The sequence below is a fragment of the Thalassophryne amazonica genome, chromosome 14, assembly GCF_902500255.1.
Source record: "Thalassophryne amazonica chromosome 14, fThaAma1.1, whole genome shotgun sequence".
NCBI lineage: Eukaryota > Metazoa > Chordata > Actinopteri > Batrachoidiformes > Batrachoididae > Thalassophryne > Thalassophryne amazonica.
The window spans coordinates 24230016-24254040 of record NC_047116.1 but is presented as its reverse complement, the minus strand read 5'-3'; the positions used below and the strand labels follow the sequence as shown (position 1 = coordinate 24254040).

The 24025-nt window shown below is 38.8% G+C and overlaps 1 protein-coding gene across 2 annotated transcripts; it reads left to right on the top strand.

Annotated features, from left to right (window-relative positions):
• Positions 1-4666: 4666 nt before the first annotated feature.
• egfl6 (EGF-like-domain, multiple 6) lies at positions 4667-23701 on the top strand. Of its 2 annotated transcripts, XM_034186675.1 has the most exons (13): positions 4667-4927; positions 8356-8462; positions 9720-9812; positions 9912-10031; positions 10121-10240; positions 14135-14269; positions 14352-14474; positions 14815-14877; positions 17547-17789; positions 21264-21338; positions 22282-22377; positions 22470-22732; positions 22829-23701. In XM_034186675.1, the coding sequence occupies exons 1-13, from the start codon at positions 4854-4856 to the stop codon at positions 22934-22936; spliced, it is 1620 nt and encodes a 539-aa protein (XP_034042566.1). In that variant the 5' UTR covers positions 4667-4853; the 3' UTR covers positions 22937-23701. The 2 variants fall into 2 exon arrangements, with proteins under 2 accessions (XP_034042566.1, XP_034042567.1); XM_034186676.1 differs by lacking the exon at positions 14815-14877 and having other exon boundaries at positions 4671-4927.
• The last annotated feature ends 324 nt before the right edge of the window (positions 23702-24025 follow it).

Below are 24025 nucleotides of genomic sequence, written 5' to 3'. Positions count from 1 at the left end.
ACGTGTTGCAGGCATCCATTTGAAAATGAGCAAATATTTGCACAAAAACAATAAAATTTATCAGTTTAAATATTAAATATCTTGTCTTTGTGGTGTATTCAATTGAATACAGGTTGAAGAAGATTTGCAAATCATTGTATTCTGTTTTTATTTACATTTATACAACATCCCAACTTCACTGGAATTGGGGTTGTACTTCTCAGAATATTTTGAAAGCACATATTATGTGACAGAAGACCTGCCAATGATCCAAAAAGCTTAAAGCCACTTGCAAGTCCACATTGATTGACCTAAGAATTTGGGGGCTCGGAAACCTATCAAAGCAGGAATCATCGCCAAACCACAGCTTCTGCCAAACAGATGATGGTGCTGTTGTAAAAAAAATAATAATAATGGCTTCCTGAAGCCCAACTGGTATTATGGATTCCAGATCTAACACTCCAATAAACGACTTCAACCCCAGAACAGTAAAAAATGTGCTTCAGATACAAGTGTAGGGGCTCTGCATTCAAAATGTACACAAACAAAGGTGATGAAGTCCCCTATTTAATAACTATTTAGTATTATAACTTTATAATTTATAATTAATTACTAATATTACTAATAGTCCTACATATTAAACAAATATGTAGGACTGCCTTTTTGCATTTACGCAATATTTCCAAATTCAGAAAGGTCTTGTCTCAGAGTGATGCTGAAAAACTAATTCATGCATTTATTTCCTCTAGGCTGGACTATTGTAATTCATTATTATCAGGTTGTCCTAAAAGTTCCCTAAAAAGCCTTCAGTTGGTTCAGAATGCTGCAGCTAGAGTACTGACGGGGACTAGCAGGAGAGAGCATATCTCACCCGTGTTGGCCTCTCTTCATTGGCTTCCTGTTAATTCTAGAAAAGAATTTAAAATTCTTCTTCTTACTTATAAGGTTTTGAATAATCAGGTCCCATCTTATCTTAGGGACCTCGTAGTACCATATTACCCCATTAGAGCGCTTCGCTCTCAGACTGCGGGCTTACTTGTGGTTCCTAGGGTTTGTAAGAGTAGAATGGGAGGCAGAGCCTTCAGCTTTCAGGCTCCTCTCCTGTGGAACCAGCTCCCAATTCAGATCAGGGAGACAGATACCCTCTCTACTTTTAAGATTAGGCTTAAAACTTTCCTTTTCGCTAAGGCTTATAGTTAGGGCTGGATCGGGTGACCCTGGACCATCCCTTGGTTATGTTGCTTTAGACGTAGACTGTGGGGGGTTCCCATGATGCACTGTTTCTTTCTCTTTTTGCTCCGTATGCATCACTCTGCATTTAATCATTAGTGATCGATCTCTGCCCCCCTTCTCGGCATGTCTTTTTCCTGGTTCTTTCCCTCAGCCCCAACCAGTCTCAGCAGAAGACTGCCCCTCCCTGAGCCTGGTTCTGCTGGAGGTTTCTTCCTGTTAAAAGGGAGTTTTTCCTTCCCACTGTGGCCAAGTGCTTGCTCATAGGGGGTCGTTTTGACCGTTGGGGTTTTTCATGGTTATTGTATGGCCTTGCCTTGCAATATGGAGCGCCTTGGGGCAACTGTTTGTTGTGATTTGGCGCTATATAAGAAAAAAGTTGATTGATTGATTGATAATACAGAAGGTAATAACTCAATTGAAAACTGTTAATTAATATGCTTTTGGATGTGGTTTTCAGGAAGCGTATCAAACAAAGATCTTATTTGAATTTCCACTTTAAGATCCCCATGTGCATTGACAAGGTCAGCAGTTTGGCTCAATAACACCCACGAAGGGTTTAAAAACAAGCAAAAAGTACCATTGAGTTTCTGTGCATGTTCAGTCCAGTCTCACACTTCTTTTTCATGCTCTTGTCACAAATTGAGTCACATCTTCGTGACACTTTTTTTTAACTGTTTCTAACCCTACTCCTTCCTCTATCCCTAACCATAACCCCCACAGACACCCCCCCACCACCACCACCACCACATCACCCCATATTTCCTGGTTGTACCATAGATTAATTTACTTTTCCTAATAAAATAAAAAGTGGATGCCAAGCATCAGAAAGAATGGGACTGGATAGTTTTAAAAACCATGTTGATGATGCAGTATTACATTCTGGTTCAATTTTTCCTCTATGCAGTTGGGAGAAATGGGCTACAGTCTGGACTTTTGGCAGAAAATGGAATCCATGGTAAACCTCTTTGATGCTCCATGAACTCACAGATTATGTGAAGCCTGTGGGTATTTGTATTATTGTCCAAAATGCAGAAACACTAGCCAGTTGTTCCACATCCATGTGGTATTGATGTTGCCCACAGAATATTGTCCCCATACAGTGTTCAGGACGGAAACCTGAACCACTGATGGTGTGAACATTGTTGCCAACAGATGGGAAGAAACTCTGCAGCACAGCTCTCGGATGCCTGGCGGAGTCCGGGGGGCTCTTCGCTGGTTCGGAGCCCACGTCAGAGGCACTCCTGCAGGCACAAGCAGATCCAGTACCTGCCAGACTCGAGGAGCTAATAATTGGTCGTACGTTTTTCATTTTACTCCCACCATTGTTGAGTTTGTTTGCTTGTTTGTGTTTGTATGTCAGAAATAAACAAGATAATTTTGAGTGATTTTGAATTAAGAATAAATTTTATTTATTTATAAATGAAATAAATTGTAAGTTCTTACAATAATTTACAAGAATTATTGTAAGAATTTACAATAATTCTTGTAAATTATTACAAGAATTTTTTTCAACTGTGAGACCGTCATATTTCTGAAATTGTCGTGTTCTTCCCTGACGGCAGACTTTGCGCTAATGCATGTGAAAGTAACAACCTGATCTCACACTAAGTTTGTGATGGCATCACAAAACACAATTTAATCTGTTAGTTTGTGACAGTATCATGAAATTATTTTGTAATGATATCATGACATTTGGGGTGACACGGAGGGCGTTGGGGTTATAGTTAGGGTTACTGTTAAAAATAGTGACCGAAACTTGAGCATGTTATGAAAATGTGATGCATTTCGTGATAGTATCACATTTAAAAAAAGCGAGACTGGACTGAACAGTAAACAAACACAATTTTTTTTAATAAAGCACATTAGCCAGGTGCAGCTAAGTTAAAATGGTCACTAATCTAATGCTACAGGAAGTGTTTTTACAAGCTAAAAATCCCCGGCTTTGTATGACGCAATGCATTCTGGGTTGATTGTTCCTATACACTGAAAAAAGAACCAATTTAAAAAGTTGTTTTAATCTGTAACACCTGAATAAATGAAGTTGTTTGAACTTAAGTTAGTAAATTATATCAACTCTAAAGTGCAAACTTAAGTTCAAACAACTTAATTCATTTAGATGTTACCAACTGAAACAATTTATTTGAGTTGGTTCAACTATTCTCTTATTCAGTATATGCAGTAGGGAGAATTGGCCATCTTAACTTATTTTGCGCAGTGTACCATTCTAATAAGACGCTGAGAGAACTGTTCCTATTTCATGGATTTAAAACACATGGAAATTTTAATGACACATTGATCCCTGAAATAGAAATGTCTCCGGTTTTCATTTCAGAAATCTGGCCACCTTATCATCAGTGTTTTAATGCTAAAAAGATTTGATGAAATACAAAACAAAATTCATGTTGTGTGTCACCTTTAAGGAAATTATTTAAGTTTGAGCACAGAATTAACAAAGCCTCAGCTTTCACTGAGCCAGTGAGATTCCATCGAATTGGAATGCGCACTCATGCTGCAAGTCACTCGATGGAAGAGGAGTAACAGGAAGACAGAGGACAGGAATGAGAAGAACAGCAGTAGCCAGTAAACCAGTACTGATCAGTATGCCTGGTATTTATATTGTGTATCTATATTTATATTTGCAAACTGTTTTTCTTTTTACTTTCACTTTTGATACTCTGTGTGCTTCTTACCCTGTGTGCTGCTATACAATCCTGCTGGAACCTGCTTTCCCTGAGGGAGTCTTCCCAAGGGATTAATAAAGTCCTGTGTAATCTAATCTAATCTAAATCCAATCTTTGAAACAAGGAAAATGAGTTGCTCAGAGAAGGAAAACTGTGCATGCAAAGATCTGCATCTTCAGCAAAGAAAGTCCTGCAACATGATCAGATAGGTCAGATATCAAACCATAATGCAAAAACCATCCATAATCATGTAAAACCACAGTAGAAACATCAGCTGTCTGGTTCTAACAGCAGACCAGATGTTCATACTCACTTTAAAAGGGTTAAAAACTCATTATCCATTTTTATGGCTAAACTTGGAATTAGTATGTGTGAGAGATAAAAGCTTCTTGTGCTACTTGTGAGCACAACTTCAAAGAACCCTGGAGCTGCTAACAACAGGTCTACACAAGTCTGACCTCCACACTAAGATAATACAACTAATTATCCATAATCTCATAGTGGGTGGGTGGCGAGGGATAATCATCAAGTGGCAAATCTGCACAAAAGACAAAAAAAAACCACTACAAGTCAATAAGATGTCCTAGATTTGATATTTGCACAACGGGATGATTTTTTTTTCTTCCCACCCCCTTTCCTGGTGATCCAAAGAAGGCTTCATGTGATTCTGTGTAGGGTTTCAGTAAAGAGAGGACGCCCATAATCTCCACCCCCTCACTACTACTACCTCCAAAAGTCACAACCTATACTCCAGTGCAGCCGTTTCCAATCCTGTCAACACAATTCTGGAATTTCAGACAGGAGGAAGCACATTACGGGACACAGAGTATAACTCGGAGACAGAGGGAGTGTCAGCGGGGTGAAACCTGGCGTGCTTCACGTCAAGAACTCAACTGATTCTTCTGTCTACATAATTAAATTCAGAGCAACTAAAATCAGCCGTGTTGCCCAGTTGGAGGCATGCAGCCATTCAGTTTGGTCGGTGCTCTTTTCCTCCTGCTTCATGTCTTATCTGATAGTGCAGATGCTCATCGGTAAGTTGCATGATGTGTTTCTACGTACCTGCAGTTAGTGTAGATTTACATCTTGTCGAATACAATTAAAAAAAAATCTTACAAAGTTACTCTGGGGCAATTATACAGTATAACAGAATACAATGACAGCAAAATCCAGCTATATTTTAGCTTACGCTGAAACATTTACTGTGATTGTAATTCCATGACCGTAGTATGTAAACAAAACAAATACTGGCACCAAATACCAAACCATGCCACCAGTTATGTTGGTGAAACACACCTTTGGTTCGAAACAGGAATTATGATGTATTTTGGCACTACTTCTTCTTTATGCATCTTAATAAGTGATGCAGACCCTCATAATTTGTGCAGGCGTAGGTGATGGTCAAGTGGTTACATGTTTGGCTTGAGATTAGAGGATCCTCGGTTGAAACCCTAGCCAGAATGAAAGTCACAAAGAGCCCTTGGTCAAGGTCCTGAATCTCCAAGTTGCTTACGGTGTGCATGGCAGCACACTGACATCGGGGTGTGAGTGTGTGTGTGAATGTGAGACATCACTGTAAAGTGCTTTGAGCTTCTGATTCAAATGCAAAAAGTGCTATATAAATGCAGTCCAGTTCCAGTTCCAGACTTTACCTTTAAGTCTAGAAGGTCTTGTTTTTCAAGGTATATGCACACACCATCACTATCCTCTCAGCCAAAGTCACAACTATGGCAGCTATTTGTGACACTGTGTCAGCTAAATTTGGCACAGCAACTGTTAATAACTAAGGAGCACCTGTCAAACTGTCACCCTCTCCGCTGACTATTCTGGTTGATTCAGTCTCAGGTTCCAGGACTCCCCCACACACGGCCCCTCCTTGAGCCAAGGCTGCTTTTAAGATGCTGTGGCTGCAACACCTGGAATATTTGAGTTTGGGGGTCAAATGCAGGTCAGGATGTATTATAGGGGAGGTGATGGTCTAGTGGTTAAGGCGTTGGGATTGAGACCACAAGATCCTTGGTTCTAATCCCAGCCTGACTGGAAAATCACTAAGGGCCCTTGTGCAAGGTCTTTAATCCCCTATTGCTCCCGATAGTGAGCGCCTTCTATGGCAACACCCTGACATCGGGGTGAATGTGAGGCATTATTGTAAAGCGCTTTGAGCGTCTGATGCAGATGGAAAAGCTCTATATAAATGCAGTCCATTTACCATTTATTACATGGCATATTTCCAACTACATTTGTAATAACATAAATGATGCATTAAAATGCAATACAATCATGTTTTATGCCGTCACTGAAAATAATTTGATAACACAGATGGAATAACATGGAGTATGATGAGAATCAGATGAGATTTAAAAAATAAAAATACAACTTTTAATAGAAAGTAGTGTAACACACACAGTTATCAGTGTGAAACACAAGATGTATGTGATTAGAGAGCGTTTTCCATCTGCTATCCACATCCTGCCTGCTGTCTGAGTCTCCACAGGGAGCCATGAAGGGACTTTGTTTTTTAAAACCACAACTAGATGACAACTAATTAGATACAGATGCCTGTTTTTACCCAAATATGCTTTGCTTTACACTAATTTTGACCCCACACTCATTAAGTAAGTGTGTAACAATGCGATCAGTTTGCCTTTTTGTTTGGAGATGTGATACTGACAAATAAACTATAACTCCATGTCGACCTTATTTATTCATCTATCAAGCAATTAATCAACATTTATTTGTAAAACCTTTTACAGCAGCCAGACGGTGTCCAAAGTGTTTTACAGTAAAATCAAACATCAAGAATTCACAAAAATAAAACAAACGCCCAATACAGTTAAAATGGTACATTTAAAACAAAACATGTCACAGCACCATTAGGTATTAAAGATATTATGACCTGCATAACAATGAAAGGACAGGTCGTGGTCAGATATAACTGTCCCTGACTGCAACATGTACAATGAAAATAGAATAGGGCTAAGAATAGAACCCTGTGGCACTCCACAACTAAGAGGAGCAATTGATGAAGAGAAGTCACCAGTCATAATGGAAAAACTTCTCTCAGCCAAATATGATTAACCACTTAAATACAGTACCATGAATGCCAACAAAATGTTCTAACTGGGGAACAGTGACTGTGTGACCCATAGTGTTAAACGCTGCTGCGAGGTCCAACAGAACCAGCACAGCAGGATTCCCTGCATGCACAGACAGAGTGATTTCATTATGTTCTTTTAAAAATGCCAAATTGGTGCAGTGCTGTGTCATGATCTAAATCCAGACTAGAATTTTTCAAGGATGTGATAGTCTTCTAAAAATGACTGGACCTCTACATTTATGGGCATGTATTGTGAAAAAAACAAAAAACAAAATATATATATATATATATATATATATATATATATATATATATATATATATATATATAAAACGTATATATAGACTTATGAAATAATCATGAGTTAAAGTTGTTTTTGGAATGAATTATGGAATGTACCACTCTAATTAGCATATTTCTACATTTCATCGTGTGTGTATTATCATATGCATTCTTAATATAAAATATGTATCATCTTGAGAAATAAAGGCTACAAAAAAAATCAGTAATTAACAAAAAATACCCTAAAACAACATTTACTGTACCTGTGGTGTAAAGATCATGTTTCTATTGTTTTACTGTTGTCATGTTCACGCGACTGTGTCCACGCAGACACAAGCATGACAACATATTGTCTCACATATTATGTCCAGATTCATGAGACATATAAAGAAATGCACATACTTGTAACAAACAGAACTCAACATTAAAAGCAAAGTGTAAACAACACCAAAATCAGAATATCCTTTACAAATGAACAATGTCCTGATTGAGATGTCTGAACGTCTTCAACTATTACCAAATTTTACTTAAAAAAAAAACACCCATTATTATCAAGCTAAAAAAAAAACTACATTACTGACAGGAATTCATTTCTGGCTTGTATATTTTGATTTGCTGTTCCAAGCTCCCACTGAGCATTGGCCAAGTGTCAACACCAGCAATATTTAGGCCAGTGAGGCTTTAAAAAAAAAAAAAAGGAACAAAACTCACCATTTCCCACTGGGTCTTAAAAACACAAACTGTCAAAGCCCAGTCGTTTGAGCTCCAGCTGTCAGAACACGCCGGAAAATACTGACTTAATGAAGTACATGCATGGTGGAATGTAATATTTAGACTTTCAGTGAGTTTTACATTTTGGAAATCCTGCATTTTATGACTAAAAAAGCCATTTGTCTGCAAAAATCTGAAACATAAAAACATATTTTCTCTTTAGTTAGTTGTGCCACTCTGTCTAACAGTGACCAGTGTTCCATGACAAGTTATTGTACGATCTGATGTTCCACGACAACAGTGTACTATAACTATTCATAAGAAAAGTAAAGTGACATATCATACTCAATGCTCATGTGTTGTTCCTCAAAGGCATTACCGACAAGTTCTCTCTGGAAACCAACCGGGGGTTTGTCGCTACGGAAGCAGACTTGAGTGTTGCTATGGCTGGAAGAAGACCACCAAAGGACAATGTGAAGGTAAATGCTGATATATGACCCATAATTGTGATGACTTAAATATCTGCCAATAGCTTGTAACAAGAACCCCACTTTAGAGTGGGGAGCAAAGAGCAACAACTTGTACGGAAAGCCCTCACAGTATGTGGGTACCCACGTTGGTCCCTGGACAAAGTGCAGAAGTCCCAGAAAACAAAGAGACCAGATAGACAGGAGACGGAGACAAGAAGAAGAGGAGTGTCTCTCCCTTATTTAGCAGGAGTAGGGGAAAAACTACAGAGGATCTTCAGACAGCACAAAATCCCAGTTTACTTTAAACCAGTCAACACCTTGAGACAGAAATTAGTTCACCCTAAGGACAGGATCCCTAGTTACAAACAGAGCAAAGTAGTGTATCATATCAGATGTCAGGAAAACTGTAATGAACACTACATAGGTGAGACGAAGCAACTTTTACACAAGAGGCTATACCAGCACCGCAGAGAGGTCACCAGTGGACCTCAGTCTGCAGTTCATCTCCACCTGAAAGACACTAACCACACGTTTGAGGACAAGGAAGTTAAAATCTTAGCCAGAGAGATGAAATGGTTTGAGAGAGGTGTCAAGGAAGCATTCTTTGTAAAACAGTTGAAACCCAGCCTTAACCGCGGAGCGGGTCTCAGACATGCTTTGTCCCCTGTTTACAATGTGGTACTCAGGTCAAAGCAGTTTCAGTCTTTTGTTCATGGTAATGAGTCATTCACGTCATCAGGAGAGAGTCGTCAAGGGAGCCATCAGGGGAGGCTTCCGTCCTGTCATTAGGAGAGTGCTAACTAGAGTACAATAGGTGCTAATTAGAGCTATTGTTTAGTCACTAGCCTATAGCAGTCAGCCTCTCGGTAGGTGGGGTCTGGTTAGGTTAAAAAACTCCAGCTTTTGTTGGCTTCTGGTTTATTCTTCTCTACAAGAGTCAAGACAGAAGTCAGACTACCAGAGCAAGAATTTTAGCTGAGGAAGCTTCTGTGATTTGAAGCGAAACATCCTCACTTCAAGCAACCCAGTCCAGTCGAAGATTCAAGCTTCTCTACAACCCCAGTTTAAGTCCAAATTATACCACATTATTTAAGTTTTTCTTTTTTCTTTCATGGAAACTATTTTCTGATCCCAGGAAATGAGAATGGCAGATGAGATTGAAAAACCTTGCTTGCACAGTAGATATGTGTGGTTTTAATAAACCCGTCATTCTCCAACCACCAATACATCTGCTGGTGTTATCTTCATGTTAAATTGTTTTACCAGCTCAGTGTGAGCACAGCTGCAGGTACGGAGAGTGTGTCGGCCCCAACAAATGCAAATGTTTCCCGGGATTCAGTGGAAAAACATGCAGTCAAGGTGGGTACAAAATAAGTGTCTGGAAAACACAGATTATACTGGGTAATTACATTTAGATGTGATAATCCAGGGTTTAATGAAGGTACCTGTCACTTATAGATTTGAATGAGTGTGGCCTGAAGCCTCGTCCCTGTGAACATCGCTGCATGAACACATATGGCAGTTACAAGTGCTATTGCCTCAACGGGTACACCTTAATGTCTGATGGATCTTGTACCAGTGAGTGTCCTCTAAAGACGATCCACACAGTGCAAATGTAACGTCAGTTTGGAAAGCTGGAAATGTCAGGTTTTCTCATCTCCATGTAGACTCCAGGACTTGCTCCCTGGCTCACTGCCAGTACGGCTGTGAGGAAGTAGAAGGGGAGATCCACTGTCTCTGCCCATCTGCAGGTCTTCAACTGGGGCAAGATGGTAGAACTTGTGTCGGTGAGCAAATCTTATAAACTTAAAGACTGTCAAGGAAAATAGTATGATGTATGATGTAGGAAGACATACGCTGAGCTTAAGTTGAGTATAATGTATCCAACAATATTTAAAGGGGGAGATATGAGTAGTGTAGCTTGATTTATTGTAAACAGACAAAACGGTGGGCCAATGGTTACTACTCCTCACAACAAGAAGGTCTGGGGTCAATTCCTTCCATGCCCAGTTCTTTTCTGTGAGGGGGTTTGCATGGTCTCCCCATGTTTGCTTGGGTTTCCTCCCATTATCAAAAACTTGCCCATTAGGGTCTGCTCCTTTCTTTGCCCTTGAGCAAGACAGTCCAACCCAAGGTGTCAGACTGTGGCTGCCCACTGCTTCTAGCAGTTGTATTGTGTCAACACTAAAAAAGAAATGGCTCTTTGGATGAACTCAGTTCAATTATGTGCAGGATTTCCATTTAAAAAATATATGTAGTCCCAACTAAAATAAAACACATCCATGCAAGATAATGTAATTTAATTGAGTTGAGACTATATAGATTTATTAGATGGAATCCAATCCAATGAGTCAGTTTTTGAGTGTATCACACAAACAAATGACTCACTGAATGAACTCAATTGATTATGGGCAGGATTTCCATCTAATAAATATATGTAGTCCAAAATAAAATAAAACATCTATGCAAGATAAAGTAATTTAATTTAGTTGAGACTACATATATATATATTTTTTAGATGGAATTCAATCCAATGAGTTAGCTTTTTTTTTTTCTTTTTCTTTTTTTGAGTGTATCACACAAACAAATGATTCACTGGATGAACTCAGTTGATTATGTGCAGGATTTCCATCTAATAAATATATGTATTCCCAACTAAAATAAAACATCCATGCAGGATAATGTAATTTAATTGAGTTGAGACTACATAGATTTATTAGATGGAATCCAATCCAATGAGTCAGTTTTTGAGTGTATCACACAAACAAATGACTCACTGGATGAACTTGACTGATTATGGGCAGGATTTCCATATAAAAATTATATGTAGTCTGAACTAAAATAAAACACATCCATGCAAGATGATGTAATTTAATTGAGTTGAGACTACATATATATATTTTAGATGGAATCCAATCCAATGAGTTAGTTTTTTTTTTTTTGAGTGTATCACACAAACAAAGGACTCACTGGATGAACTCGGTTGATTATGTGCAGGATTTCCATCTAATAAATATATGTAGTCCCAACTAAAATAAAACACATCCATGCAAGATAATGTAATTTAACTGAGTTGGAACTACATAGATTTATTAAATGGAATCCAATCCAATTAGTCAGTTTTTGAGTGTATCACACAAACAAATGACTCATTGGATGAACTCAATTGATTATGGGCCGGGTTTCCATCTAATAAATTAATATATGTAGTCCCAACTAAAATAAAACATCCATGCAAGATAATGTAATTTAATTGAGTTGAGACTACATATATATATTTTTAGATGGAATCCAATCCAATGAGTTAGTTTTTTTTTTTTTGTTTTTTTTTGAGTGTATCACACAAACAAATGACTCACTGGATGAACTCAGTTGATTATGTGCAGGATTTCCATCTAATAAATATATGTAGTCCCAACTAAAATAAAACACATCCATGCAAGATAATGTAATTTAACTGAGTTGGAACTACATAGATTTATTAAATGGAATCCAATCCAATGAGTCAGTTTTTGAGTGTATCACACAAACAAATGACTCATTGGATGAACTCAGTTGATTATGGGCAGGGTTTCCATCTAATAAATTAATATATGTAGTCCCAACTAAAATAAAACATCCATGCAAGATAATGTAATTTAATTGAGTTGAGACTACATATATATTTTTAGATGGAATCCAATCCAATGAGTTTTTTTTTTTTTTTTTTTTTGAGTGTATCACACAAACAAATGACTCATTGGATGAACTCGATTGATTATGGGCAGGATTTCCATATAATAATTATATGTAGTCCCAACTAAAATAAAACACATCCATGCAACATAATGTAATTTAACTGAGTTGAGACTACATATATTTTTTTAAATGGAATCCAATCCAATGAGTTAGGTTTTTTTTTAGTGTATCACACAAACAAATGACTCACTGGATGAACTCAGTTGATTATGTGCAGGATTTCCATCTAATAAATATATGTAGTCCCAACTAAAATAAAACACATCCATGCAAGATAACGTAATTTGAGTTGGGACTACATATATTTATTAGATGGAATCCAATGCAATGAGTCAGTTTTTGAGTGTATCACACAAACAAATGACTCATTGGATGAACTCAGTTGATTATGGGCAGGATTTCCATATAATAAATATTTGTAGTCCCAACTAAATTAAATGTGGATCTGACTGTATCCCCTGTGGCAACCAGCTGAACTGAGAACATCAACATCTTGCATGGCTGTGCTTTATTTGAGTTGGGGCTACATATATTTATTAGATGGAAATCCTGCACATAATTGAATTGAGGTCATCCGATGCATCAGTTTTTTGAGCGTAGCTGTAATTCAAATGGGTTAAATGCAGATGACAGATTTCATTGCATGGATACATATATGTACAAGGACAATAAAGATTCTTGTTCTTCTTTTACTTCTTCTTATGTGCTGACTCATCAGTGAAATAATGATAACTTTGGGCCCTTGTAGATGAATGCTGTAGAGCAGGTAGTGACATAAGTTGGGCTACGAATATGGGTCATGCTGCTTGTCTGTATCCTTGGACAAAACACTTTATCTGCATTGGATCAATCCACCCAGCTGTAAATGGCTACCAGTCAGCCTTGACTGGGGAAGTAACATGTGTTGGATTAAACATCCCGTCCTGAGGAAGTTGTCTCCCTTCTCGCGACAGAATTCAGGAATAAACACCCACACCAATGGACCTCAGGGCCTATATAGAACTTTTCTCACTTATGGTGTGACATCTTAGCATAAGTGCTCTAGTTCCTACATCGTACACTCAATTAACATGTACAGTGCATTCAGAAAGTATTCATAGCGCCTCACTTTTTCCACATTTTGTTATATTACAGCCTTATTCCAAAATGGAAGAAATTAATTTTTCCCTTAAAATTATATACACAATACCCCATAATAACAATGTGAAAAAATTATATAGTCTGATGAGACAAAGATAGAAGTCTTTGGCATGAATGCCAGGCATCATGTTTGGAGGAAACCAGGCACCATCCCTTCTGCAGCAGGAACTGGGAGACTAGTCAGGATTGAGGGAAAGATGAATGCAGCAAAGTACAGATATATCCTGGAAGAAAACTTGCTCCAGAGCGCTCTTGACCTCACAGTGGAACAATGGTTCTTCAACAAAGTATTAAGCAAAGGGTGTAAATACTTATGTACATGTGATTTTTCATTTTGTTTATATATATATAAAGACCCAGGACACGCTGGAAGGATTACATCTCTTGGCTGGCTTGGGAACGCCTTGGGGTTCCCCCGGAGGAGCTGGGGGAGGTGTGTGTGGATCGGGAGGTCTGGGCGGCTTTGCTTGAGCTGCTGCCCCCGCGACCCGACTCCGGATAAAGTGGAAGAAAATGGATGGATGGATATATATATATATATATATATATATATATATATATATATATATATATATATATATATATATATATATATATATATATATATATATATATATATATATATCATGCTCTCATTATGGGGTCTTCCTTATTTGCTTTAAATACCAAAATAAATTAACTACAAATTTGACCAATCTCCCAATACACATGGCATATTCTTACCTATTCTTGACTGATTACTACCCACCACATAAATGTGGACTCATATGTCTTTCATTTACTCTGCGTTTCTTTGCCTTCAGATATTGATGAATGTGTAACTGGAAAGAACCTCTGCCCATTCAACAGAAAATGTGTCAACACCTTCGGCAGCTACTACTGCAAGTGCCAGGATGGCTACGATCTCAAGTATGTTGAAGGCAAATACGACTGCGTAGGTAAGGGATACTGCTTAAATAAATGATTGATTTGCTACTCAATCCGCTCCTACGTGTACAAATAAATTTCTTCTGTTTCCAGATCTTGATGAGTGTACATCCGGCACTCATAAGTGCAGCCACCATGCAACCTGTCTGAATACTCAAGGATCCTACAAGTGCAGGTGCAAGTCTGGCTTCAGAGGAAATGGTTTTGAATGCTCTGGTAAGATGTTCAACAGATTTAATTTGTTGCAGTCCAGCTGATAGGTTGGGGTAGTTTTTAGGGCCGATAAATTATTTAACCATCAGTAGAAACAGTCCTGCCAAAGCTACTTTCCTGTTTTTAGCCTTACTTCCTCCTTAACAGATGGCAAAAAACCCAGAGAGACAGATAGATTGAAAGGACACCTGTGTAAATATCTCTTATATAGTACAGCCAGTTTTACTGTAGATTGTACTCCCTGATCACAGCAAGATTATAATAGGTGTAACCTCATAGCTAATTCAGACAAACAGCAAAGTTTAAAAGTCTCTGGAAATTAAGATGCCTGCATTTTTTGTAGTCAAACCATTTTATCAGAGCTCATCGGCTGGAGACAAGGGCAGTGCAGATGATTTCCTCAATGGTGAGATTGCGTGGAATAAAAAAAAACTTAAAACTGTTTAAGGCGCCCATGTACTTCAAAAGACCAAAAGCGGTACCTTGTACATGACAAGTAGCACAGTAACAGTGTGATGCTATAAATTCAATCATCTCAGCAACACATGGATTATATTAATCCATGGGTCACATCGGTTGGTCACTACCACCCAAGTGCCACCCTTTGATATGGCATTTTTGACACTTTTCTATAGGAATGTGAAAAAATATGGTAGCCATCCCAGGGTGGCAGGTATAGACTAGGGAGGCCAGGCTGGGGCTGGGGTGGAGTGAAAGAAGGATTACATTCATTCATTCATTCATTCATCTTCTACCGCTTAGTCCAATTAAGAGTCGTGAGGGGCTGGAGCCTATCCCAGCAGTCATAGAGCACGAGGCGGGGTACACCCAGGACAGGACGCCAGTCTGTCGCAGGGCCACAAACAGACAAACAAACACAGACACACCCACACACACACCTACGGACAATTTTAAAGATTCCAATCCACATAACCCGCATGTCTTTGGATGTGGGAGGAAACCGGAGCACCCGGAGGAAACCCACGCAAACATGGGGAGAACATGCACAGAAAGGCCACGGGACTCGAACTCACGACCGTCTCGCTGTGAGGCAACAGTGCTAACCACTAAGCCACCGTGCTGCCCAGAAGTATTACACAGGAGTTCAAATTTTAAAATTATCCAATCAAATTGAAAAGTATCTTACATCATTTGTTTGATCATAGGGACTCCAAAAAGGTATAGTTTGAACTATCTATGAATGAATGTTATGGAGTTATGGGGTAAAAACCACAAAAATGGTGTTAAAAGTCATCTTCAATTTGCACAGGGGTCAAAAGTTAAAGTTCCAATTTTGGTTAAATGTTGTTGTTATTATTGGTTGAACTAACAGGATTAACAAGAGCAAACAGAGATTTTTGACATCCGCTAATCCGGATCCGGAGCACCTCCAAAATTCAGTGGAGTCTTACATGCCCTAATATGTATCTGTGGTGAAAATTTGGTGAGAATCTTAGAAGTAGTTTTTATTTTTATTTATTTATTTATTTTGACGTAATCCTTTTAAGTCTGTATAACGTATAATCTTGATCCAGAATCTGGATCCAGATCCGGATCACCTTCCAAATTTAATGGAGTCTTCCATGCCCTAATATCTATCTGTGGTGCAAATTAGGTGAGAATCTGTGAAGTAGTTTTGAAGTAATCCTTCAAATCCTATATAAAGGGAAATCTTGATCCAAAATCCGGATCCCCTCCAGAATTCAGTGGAGTCTTCCATGCCCTAATATCTATCTGTGGTGCATATTTGGTGAGAATCCGTGAAGTAGTTTTGACGTAATTGTTCAAAGTGTATATAAAGTGAAATCTTGATCAGAATCCGGATCCGGATCACCTCCAAAATTTAATGGAGTCTTCCATGGCGTAATATGTATCTGTGGTGAAAATTTTGTGAGAATCCGTAAAGTAATTTTAACGTAATCTTTCAAAGCGTATATGAAGTGAAACTTGATCCAGAATCCAGAGTCGGATCCGGATCACCTTTAAAATTTAATGGAGTCTTCCATGGTCTAATATGTATCTGTGGTGAAACTTTCTTCAAAATCCATGCAGGAGTTTTGACATAATCCTGCTAAAAGTCAGACAGACAGACAAATAAATAAACGCTGATGATTTTATTACATCCTTGGTCGACGTAATAAATGGAACAGTAAACGTGTTGAATGCTTCGTCTTCAACTTATGGTCAAAAAAGTTCAATGGCCATTGGATTCTCTTACATATGACATATGATACAATGTTCCGTGATAACTAAGCTTAACAAATGGTGCAAACTGTACCTTATTACAAACTCAACCAATAGTTTTCATCACTTTTTATCAAAATTAGAGCAACTTTAACTTTTAATGCCTGTACAAACTGAAACTGACCTTTGGAAAAAAAAAAAAGATCCTGGGACTTTCATTGTAAATCTGTAATGTCCCCCAAACTAGTCTGGCAACTCTACTCATGACTGTGGTTTTGCTTTGCCGATTCTAGAGCTATAGACTGAAGCTGAACTGTGCTTTCTGGCCTTTCACGGCTTCTATATAGGTCCTGAAGCCCTATATATGGCTTACTTCTCCCATAAAGTGAAAGAACTTCAATTGCTACATCATGATCTTCAAAAAATCTTTTTTGCCCTTCAAGTTCAACTGCTTTTGAAGTATACTGGCGCCTTTACTTGAATCCTGCACCCCAGGCTATCCCCTTCTCTTGCATTAGAACTCCTCATGCGACTCGCTTCCTTTCTCCTGGCTGGACAACTTGCACATTGCAGCTTCATATAAGATGTGGAGTTTGTAGCATGGCCCTTTTCCTGGAATGTGATTAAATGCTCGTGCACGGAACAAGCTGTTCTCAATAATGTGCAAAGAGTGTTGTGCTTGAACTGCATGAAGACATATACGCTATCGTCGTGCCAACTTTGGTCATAGTGTCGTTGCTGCTCCACAACGAAAGTTGTTTATCTTTAAACTGTAAGTAACTGAAGACCATACATGCTAACTGAAAAAGGATGTAAAATGTGGTAATGTAGTCATCACTGAGCAACATTCCAGATGTCTAACATTCCAGATGTTCCTCTTCCTGCCTGCAGCCATCCCAGACTTCCAAGCGAGGCCTGGGTTTCTTGGAGGTACGCTTGACAATGAGCACATCAAAAATATTATCCCAGAACCAGAGGTGACGCCACCACCTAAGCTCCGCCAGCAGCCTTTTGACTACGATGAGGAGGTGTACGTTGGCATCCCGGCTGAGGACAGACAGGAGGAGGAAATTCCTGAGGATGAGGAGGAAGAAGAGGAAAACAACCAGGTTAATCCAAGAGGAGATATTTTCAGTAAGTCTCCTTCAGGAATCCTGCTGACCTTTGCTTGGCAGTCACCATCTGATTGAGCAAACATTAGATTTCACTTTTGTTCCCATTTACCCAACAGGTGAACACAATTATCAAATGTTAATGAGCACGTACTCTACGGGAGGTTAGTAGGTCATCTTACGTGTCTATATGTCCACCCACAGATTCATTCAGAGTCCGTCATGCATACGGTATTTCTGTGATTTTCTGTATGTGTCTCCTTTAAAGTGAATTATGCTAATTAGGGAATAACCCTGTTGTATCTATTGATTTGTGGATGTTAATGCTGGATTTTATTGTCACAAATTCAGTTTTACCAGTGATGTGTTAGTGGAGCAGGTAAAATGGCTATTTGATACCATAATCTAGCATTAACGTCCGCAATTCATCCGACACAAGGGGGTTATTCCCATTCTAATCCAATTCCATCGTTTGCACAGTTTATTTTTCTGTAAGTAATTTGGTATTATTGATATCTGCGTAGCAAAGTGGTCAGAGCGCGGAGTAATACATCAAATGTGAAACGGTCAAATATTTTGACACTGTCAATGTGATATTTTATGGTCGGAAATCTCACATGATTAACCAATCAGATTTGCAGAACAAATGTAACTGGATTAGAATACATAATTAATTTGATTCACCAGAGATGTGTCTGATTCATTCTGATTACAAAGTCTGGCTGAAAGGTGTATTGGCCATCTTAGCGGGGCAAATATGTGGTATGATTTTTATGGTAAAAGCACCTAATTTTGCACAGATATTTCTTGATACATCATAAAAAAAAAGATCTCATGCCATGCTCAGTTTTCCTCCTGATAATAAGAAACAGCAAAATCCAAGCTCGGCATTCCATTCTGAATAGTTTCAAAATGCTCTGTCTTTATACACTGAACATATAAATGCAAATAATTACATTTTTGCTCCCATTTTTCATGAGCTGAAGATCTAAAACATTTTCTATATACAAAAAAGACCTATTTCCCTCAAATATTGTTCACAAATCTGTCTAAATCTGTATTGCATAGGTGTGCCTTAGGCTGGCCACAATAAAAGGCCAACATTGCATGAGGCCAACTGGATGCCCATGTATCACCTGGCTCCAGCAGACAGACGGGATTAGACTGTTGGTCTGGCTGGGTGGTTCCATAAGGTGGTGGAGGTAGCAACAGGAAGCACCAGCCTATGTTCCTAAAAGTTTCCTACATTATTACAATTACCACTCTGGATCTACATGATTGCTGTCGGGCCTTTGATCTCAGAGAAGAAAGCTGTCCAGAAGACCAACAAAGTACATGCTGAAAACCAGATTTTGACTGTCAGTCACAAGACACCAGAAACAGCTAACAAACAAAGTAACAGCAATATGAAAAGATAGTAATTATCTGTCTCAATCTCATGATCATCAGACAAAATCCATTCTAACACAGTATTTTATTTACATGTGAATATTGTAATTATCAGATGAGAAGAAGTGCATTGTGGCCATGCCACCATGTGCCTTCCATAAACAAAGCTGCCTTTCAATGCAACTCCTGATCTTCATGGAAACAACAGAGTCTGTCAGAACTTGGATAGCATGAGGAGACAGGCCCCAAGACATCCATCACCTCCTGAGAGGAATTTTACTCTGCTCATCCTGGGCCTGCTGCCCATCCCCTACCAAGGAGGGCGAGGAAGGGAGGGAGGTTACAAATACTCCAAACCATTTATTAGGTTTTCCCCCAAACAGCTGTTGTGCAAACAGACCTGACTCCCAGTTGGATGGTCTGTCATCGGCACTCTAGCCCTCTCGAACACCAGCCCAACCCGGCTCAGGACGTAAAATAACCCCATTTATCACTCTTCTGGCTGTCAAAGGTTCCTTACCACTGGGTGCTTTGTTGCTGGAGCTTTAAAATGCTTCGGGGTCTGTAGCCTAACTTTACAATGTTTCATCTCAAGACACGACTGACAGCAAGGCAGGTTTACACCTGTTTGTTTAAAAAAAAAAAAAACCCTTCCTGGGTTTTGTTTCACGGGGAAAATCACTACTGCATAATTTCAGAGTATTCTGAGATCACATATGTTCTGTGGAACATGAAAACGTAAAGATACATTTTGATACCTTGCGCCAAGGAGGTTATATAGTCACTTCATATGTCTGCCTGTTAGTCAGATTAGTCAAAAGGGTTTGAGCCAATCTCCAGGAAATGTCATCTACCTTATCAAGAGGAACTGTTTGAGCCTTCTGCTGTGACTGACTTGACCTTCAATGACTTTCTGGACTTGGCCATCAGAAGTGTGTGTGTGTGTGTGTGTGTGTGTGTGTGTGTGTGTGTGTGTGTGTGTGTGTGTGTGTGTGTGTGTGTGTGTGTGTGTATGAAGTGAAACTTGTACCGACATTCATTTATCTCAAAAGTGGCATTCACGTCTCTGGGTCCCCAGCCTTTGGGAAACATAAGGTCTCGTTTGGTGATGTTGATATCTCTGCAGGAGAAAGAAAGTCCAAGTCTGTATGGTCTTGGTGCTGCCTGTCTTACTGTATGGTTGTGAGACTTGGCCTCTAACCAGTAACCAATAAGGAAAATGAATGCATGTCTTTGGAGGATCCTCAGCTACTCCTGGAATCTTGTCTCAAACGAGTGGTTACTTAAGGACACTAAGATGAGGAGTATCACTTGCATTGTGAGGGAACATCAGTTGCAACACTTTAGCTATGTGGTGCATTTCCCTGTGCATGATCCAGCACGCAGGTGCCTCAGTGTTGAAGACACCCAAAGGCTGGAGAAGGCCAAGGACACACCCACGCTTCACCTGGTTGCAGCACATATTGTTACTTTCAAGAAGCGGGAGTGAACATGTTGTCTGCAAGCATGGTTGCCATCTGTAGTGTGGTGGATGCAGCGATGCGCTACACCAGCACACGCTCCCAGTCCTGACATTACCTCTTAGCACATGTGAACAATGGTGTGTTCACACAAAGTTTTTGTAGCCAGTGTCCAGGTAAATCAGGTGAACAATCAACCTTATCAAGAGGAAGGACGCATTAAATTACGGTGCTGATTGGATTCCAATTGTGGATTCTGAATCTTTTTTTGTAACTTTTTGGCTGTTTTAATACATAGTGAGATTTTTTATTATTATTTCTTTGAAAGTAGCACACTGATGTTGATGAAGTCTGCCAGTTGGACTTATATTTGACAGCTGATAGCTAATGTGAATCAGATCAGTCTAGAAGTGTGACTGAATCATATATGCAGAGAGGGTGATGGCGATAATCCACTTGTCTCACCTGTCAAAATTTGGGTGAAATGCTTAATTACTGCAGGTTTTCAGACTTTCTGTGTGCTGTTCTAGTTTAACTGTCATTCAGATTTCTTTCATCGGGTCACATTTACATTTTTCTTTTTATTTAAACCGTTTTGCCAATGCATCATGTGTTCACAGTGACTTTTCCTTCACTCTCTAATACAGCATCAGATGACTTTGAGTCCATACTTGGTCCAGCCACAGAAGTGAAAGAAATCCAAATAACACCAAGTCAGGAAGGTAATGACTATAACGTAACATGATAATGCTCTACTAGACTATTCAATGACATCTTAATTGGAATAAGTGGGTCATTTCATGACAAGGGGTCACCAATATGTGACATGAGGGTCAATTAAATTTCCTAGCAAGGCACTATAAACTGTAAGGTATGAATATACGGACCATGGGGAATACATAAAATCCACTATTGAGATAGGTCATGTTATACTTTTTTGGATGAGCTCATGGGAAAGCCCCAGAACACTACTTTTGGCGGGTATATTAGGACTCAAGAGTAAAACAAACATAAAGCAAATAATTGATTACTGTTACTTTATTGTTCAGCTAAATTCGATCTCCCCATGGGTTTAAGGCTCTCAAGAGCAGTACTTTCAAACAACACAACTAGGGTTTTATGTATTAAATAAATTAGCAGTCTAGGAACATGGGTTTTAAATGTAACAGATCAGGACACTACGGGTTACATTCGACACCACATTTTTGGCGTACTCTCTGCAGCCGTACTGAGTGATTAAGGCACTGGTCTAAAGGGGTGAATTAATTTGACCGTGTGCCCATCAAATCAGAATTAAATTCAGATAAATGAGTTGAAGATTTCTTTATTTTTACCAAAATAATAGTTAGGTGCTGTGTGTCACAAATGGTGTGGTTTTGGTGTCCCCCTTTCAGATAAAAACTCAAAAAAAGAAAAATTCCAAGATAATTATTATTATTTTAATAATAATAATAATTTTGATTAAATTATTATTTAATCAAAATATAAAGAGAGAGAATCATATTATATATTTTTTTCCCTGCACATAGGACTGTTCTGTTTTTACTGACCAATAATGTTGGCTTGTGTAATGAAGACCCCTTTTCATGAAGTGACCCAAATAGCATAGAAAATGAATGAAATAATTGCTGATTCCTGATCTGATTTTTGTTTTTTACAATCTAGATTTTATCATGGATTGCAATTTTGATCAGGGAGCATGTGAGTGGCTGCAAGACAGAAGTGACGACTTGGACTGGACGGCAGCCGACCACCAGAATGGTAACAAAACGACTTATAAACTGCAAAGTTAAAACTCTTCCTAACCCATTTTGATGCATTTTGTTTCAATGCCTCTGTGTGAACACTTTCAGGGGAGCAGTACTACATGGCCGTGAGCGGGCTCATAGGCAAGCGGGCTGACGTGGCAAAGTTGAAGCTGCTTCTCAGCCATCGGACCAAACACGGCGCCTTCTGTCTCAGTTTCGACTACCGTGTGGTGGGCCGTAACGTGGGGACACTCAAGGTTCTTTTGGATAACACCGCTTACCCGTTATGGGAGCAGAGCTGGAGTGCAGGTCAGGGCTGGCAGACAGAGCTTCTCACTTTAACCTGGCGGGAAGAAGTACCACAGTCTGTGAGTCATTTGTGAATTTTTACAATTTTAACAAATTTAAAGCAATTTATTCTATTGTCAAACATGCAATTACACATACTGTTGAATATGTTGCAGATTATCTTTGAAGTGGAGCGTGGGAGTGGCGTCGGAGGGGAGATCGGACTGGACAATGTCGTGTTGACCTCAGGGCCATGTCAAGAGGAGGCGGAGCCAATCTTTTAAGAACCACTCATCAGCAACTTGAAAAGCCTCTCTGCGTAACACATGTCAAATATTCCCCCTTTAACACGCAATATAGTTTATTCCTTTGGATGTTCACATAATTATCTCTGCCATGCAAGGAGATCATGTTTTCCCCGGTGTTTGCCTGTTTGTTTGATTATGAGCAGGATAACTCAAAAAGTAATGAATGGATTTCAGTGAAATTTGGTGAGCTGATGGATAAAATCATGAAAAAATTGGGATTTTATTTTGAATTTGATCCAGAATATATTTTGGATCAAGGATCCAGAATAGCTTTTAAGCAATATGTGGCCTTGCCGGAGGTATGCACTCTCTTCTAGTTCTATTTTAGTATAGTCATAAGTTATCCTCGGATCATATAATCACTAAAGATATGACATCTCAAAGGAAAATTATGGTTGGTGCATACATCAACATGTTGCTGCTACACCCACTTTCACTCTTAATTTTTTTAGTGTGGCATCTGTGACAAGAAAACTCAGACCTCAGGTAACGAAGACGTGCCAACCTTTGTCTGTTAACTGTGTTTAAAGAAACAGTTGCTGTGTTTGTGTGAGATTGTGAATTTACTGAAGTAACTGGCAGTTCTCTATGACTTGCAATGTGAAGTCTCAGGAGAACCATATCTGAAATTTAATCTTTGATTAAGATGTTTTTGAAGGCTGATTAGTTTAAATCATCATAAGTGCATAACTGCTGTAAATTAAGCGTTCATGTTATTGCATTAAAATGTTGTTTTTGGTACACTTGGTTTTTTTTATGTGATTTTACACTGATGTGTGAGTGACATCATGTTACTGCAAAGTTAACAAAAACTCACTGTTTGGACTTTCTGGAGTAAAGTAAAAAATAAATAAATAAAGCCAATCATATTTCCCAAGAGCCCAAGGTGACATATTTAAATTACCTTTTTTGTTTAACTAGCAATTTCAAATTTAAATAAATAAATACAAAACCCCAAATTCTTCCACTGTGGAAAGAAAATAATCCTAGCAGGTGTAGAAGGGGTGACAGCAACAAAAGGCAAATATTTAAATATAATTGAATTGAAACTCATAAACTGACATG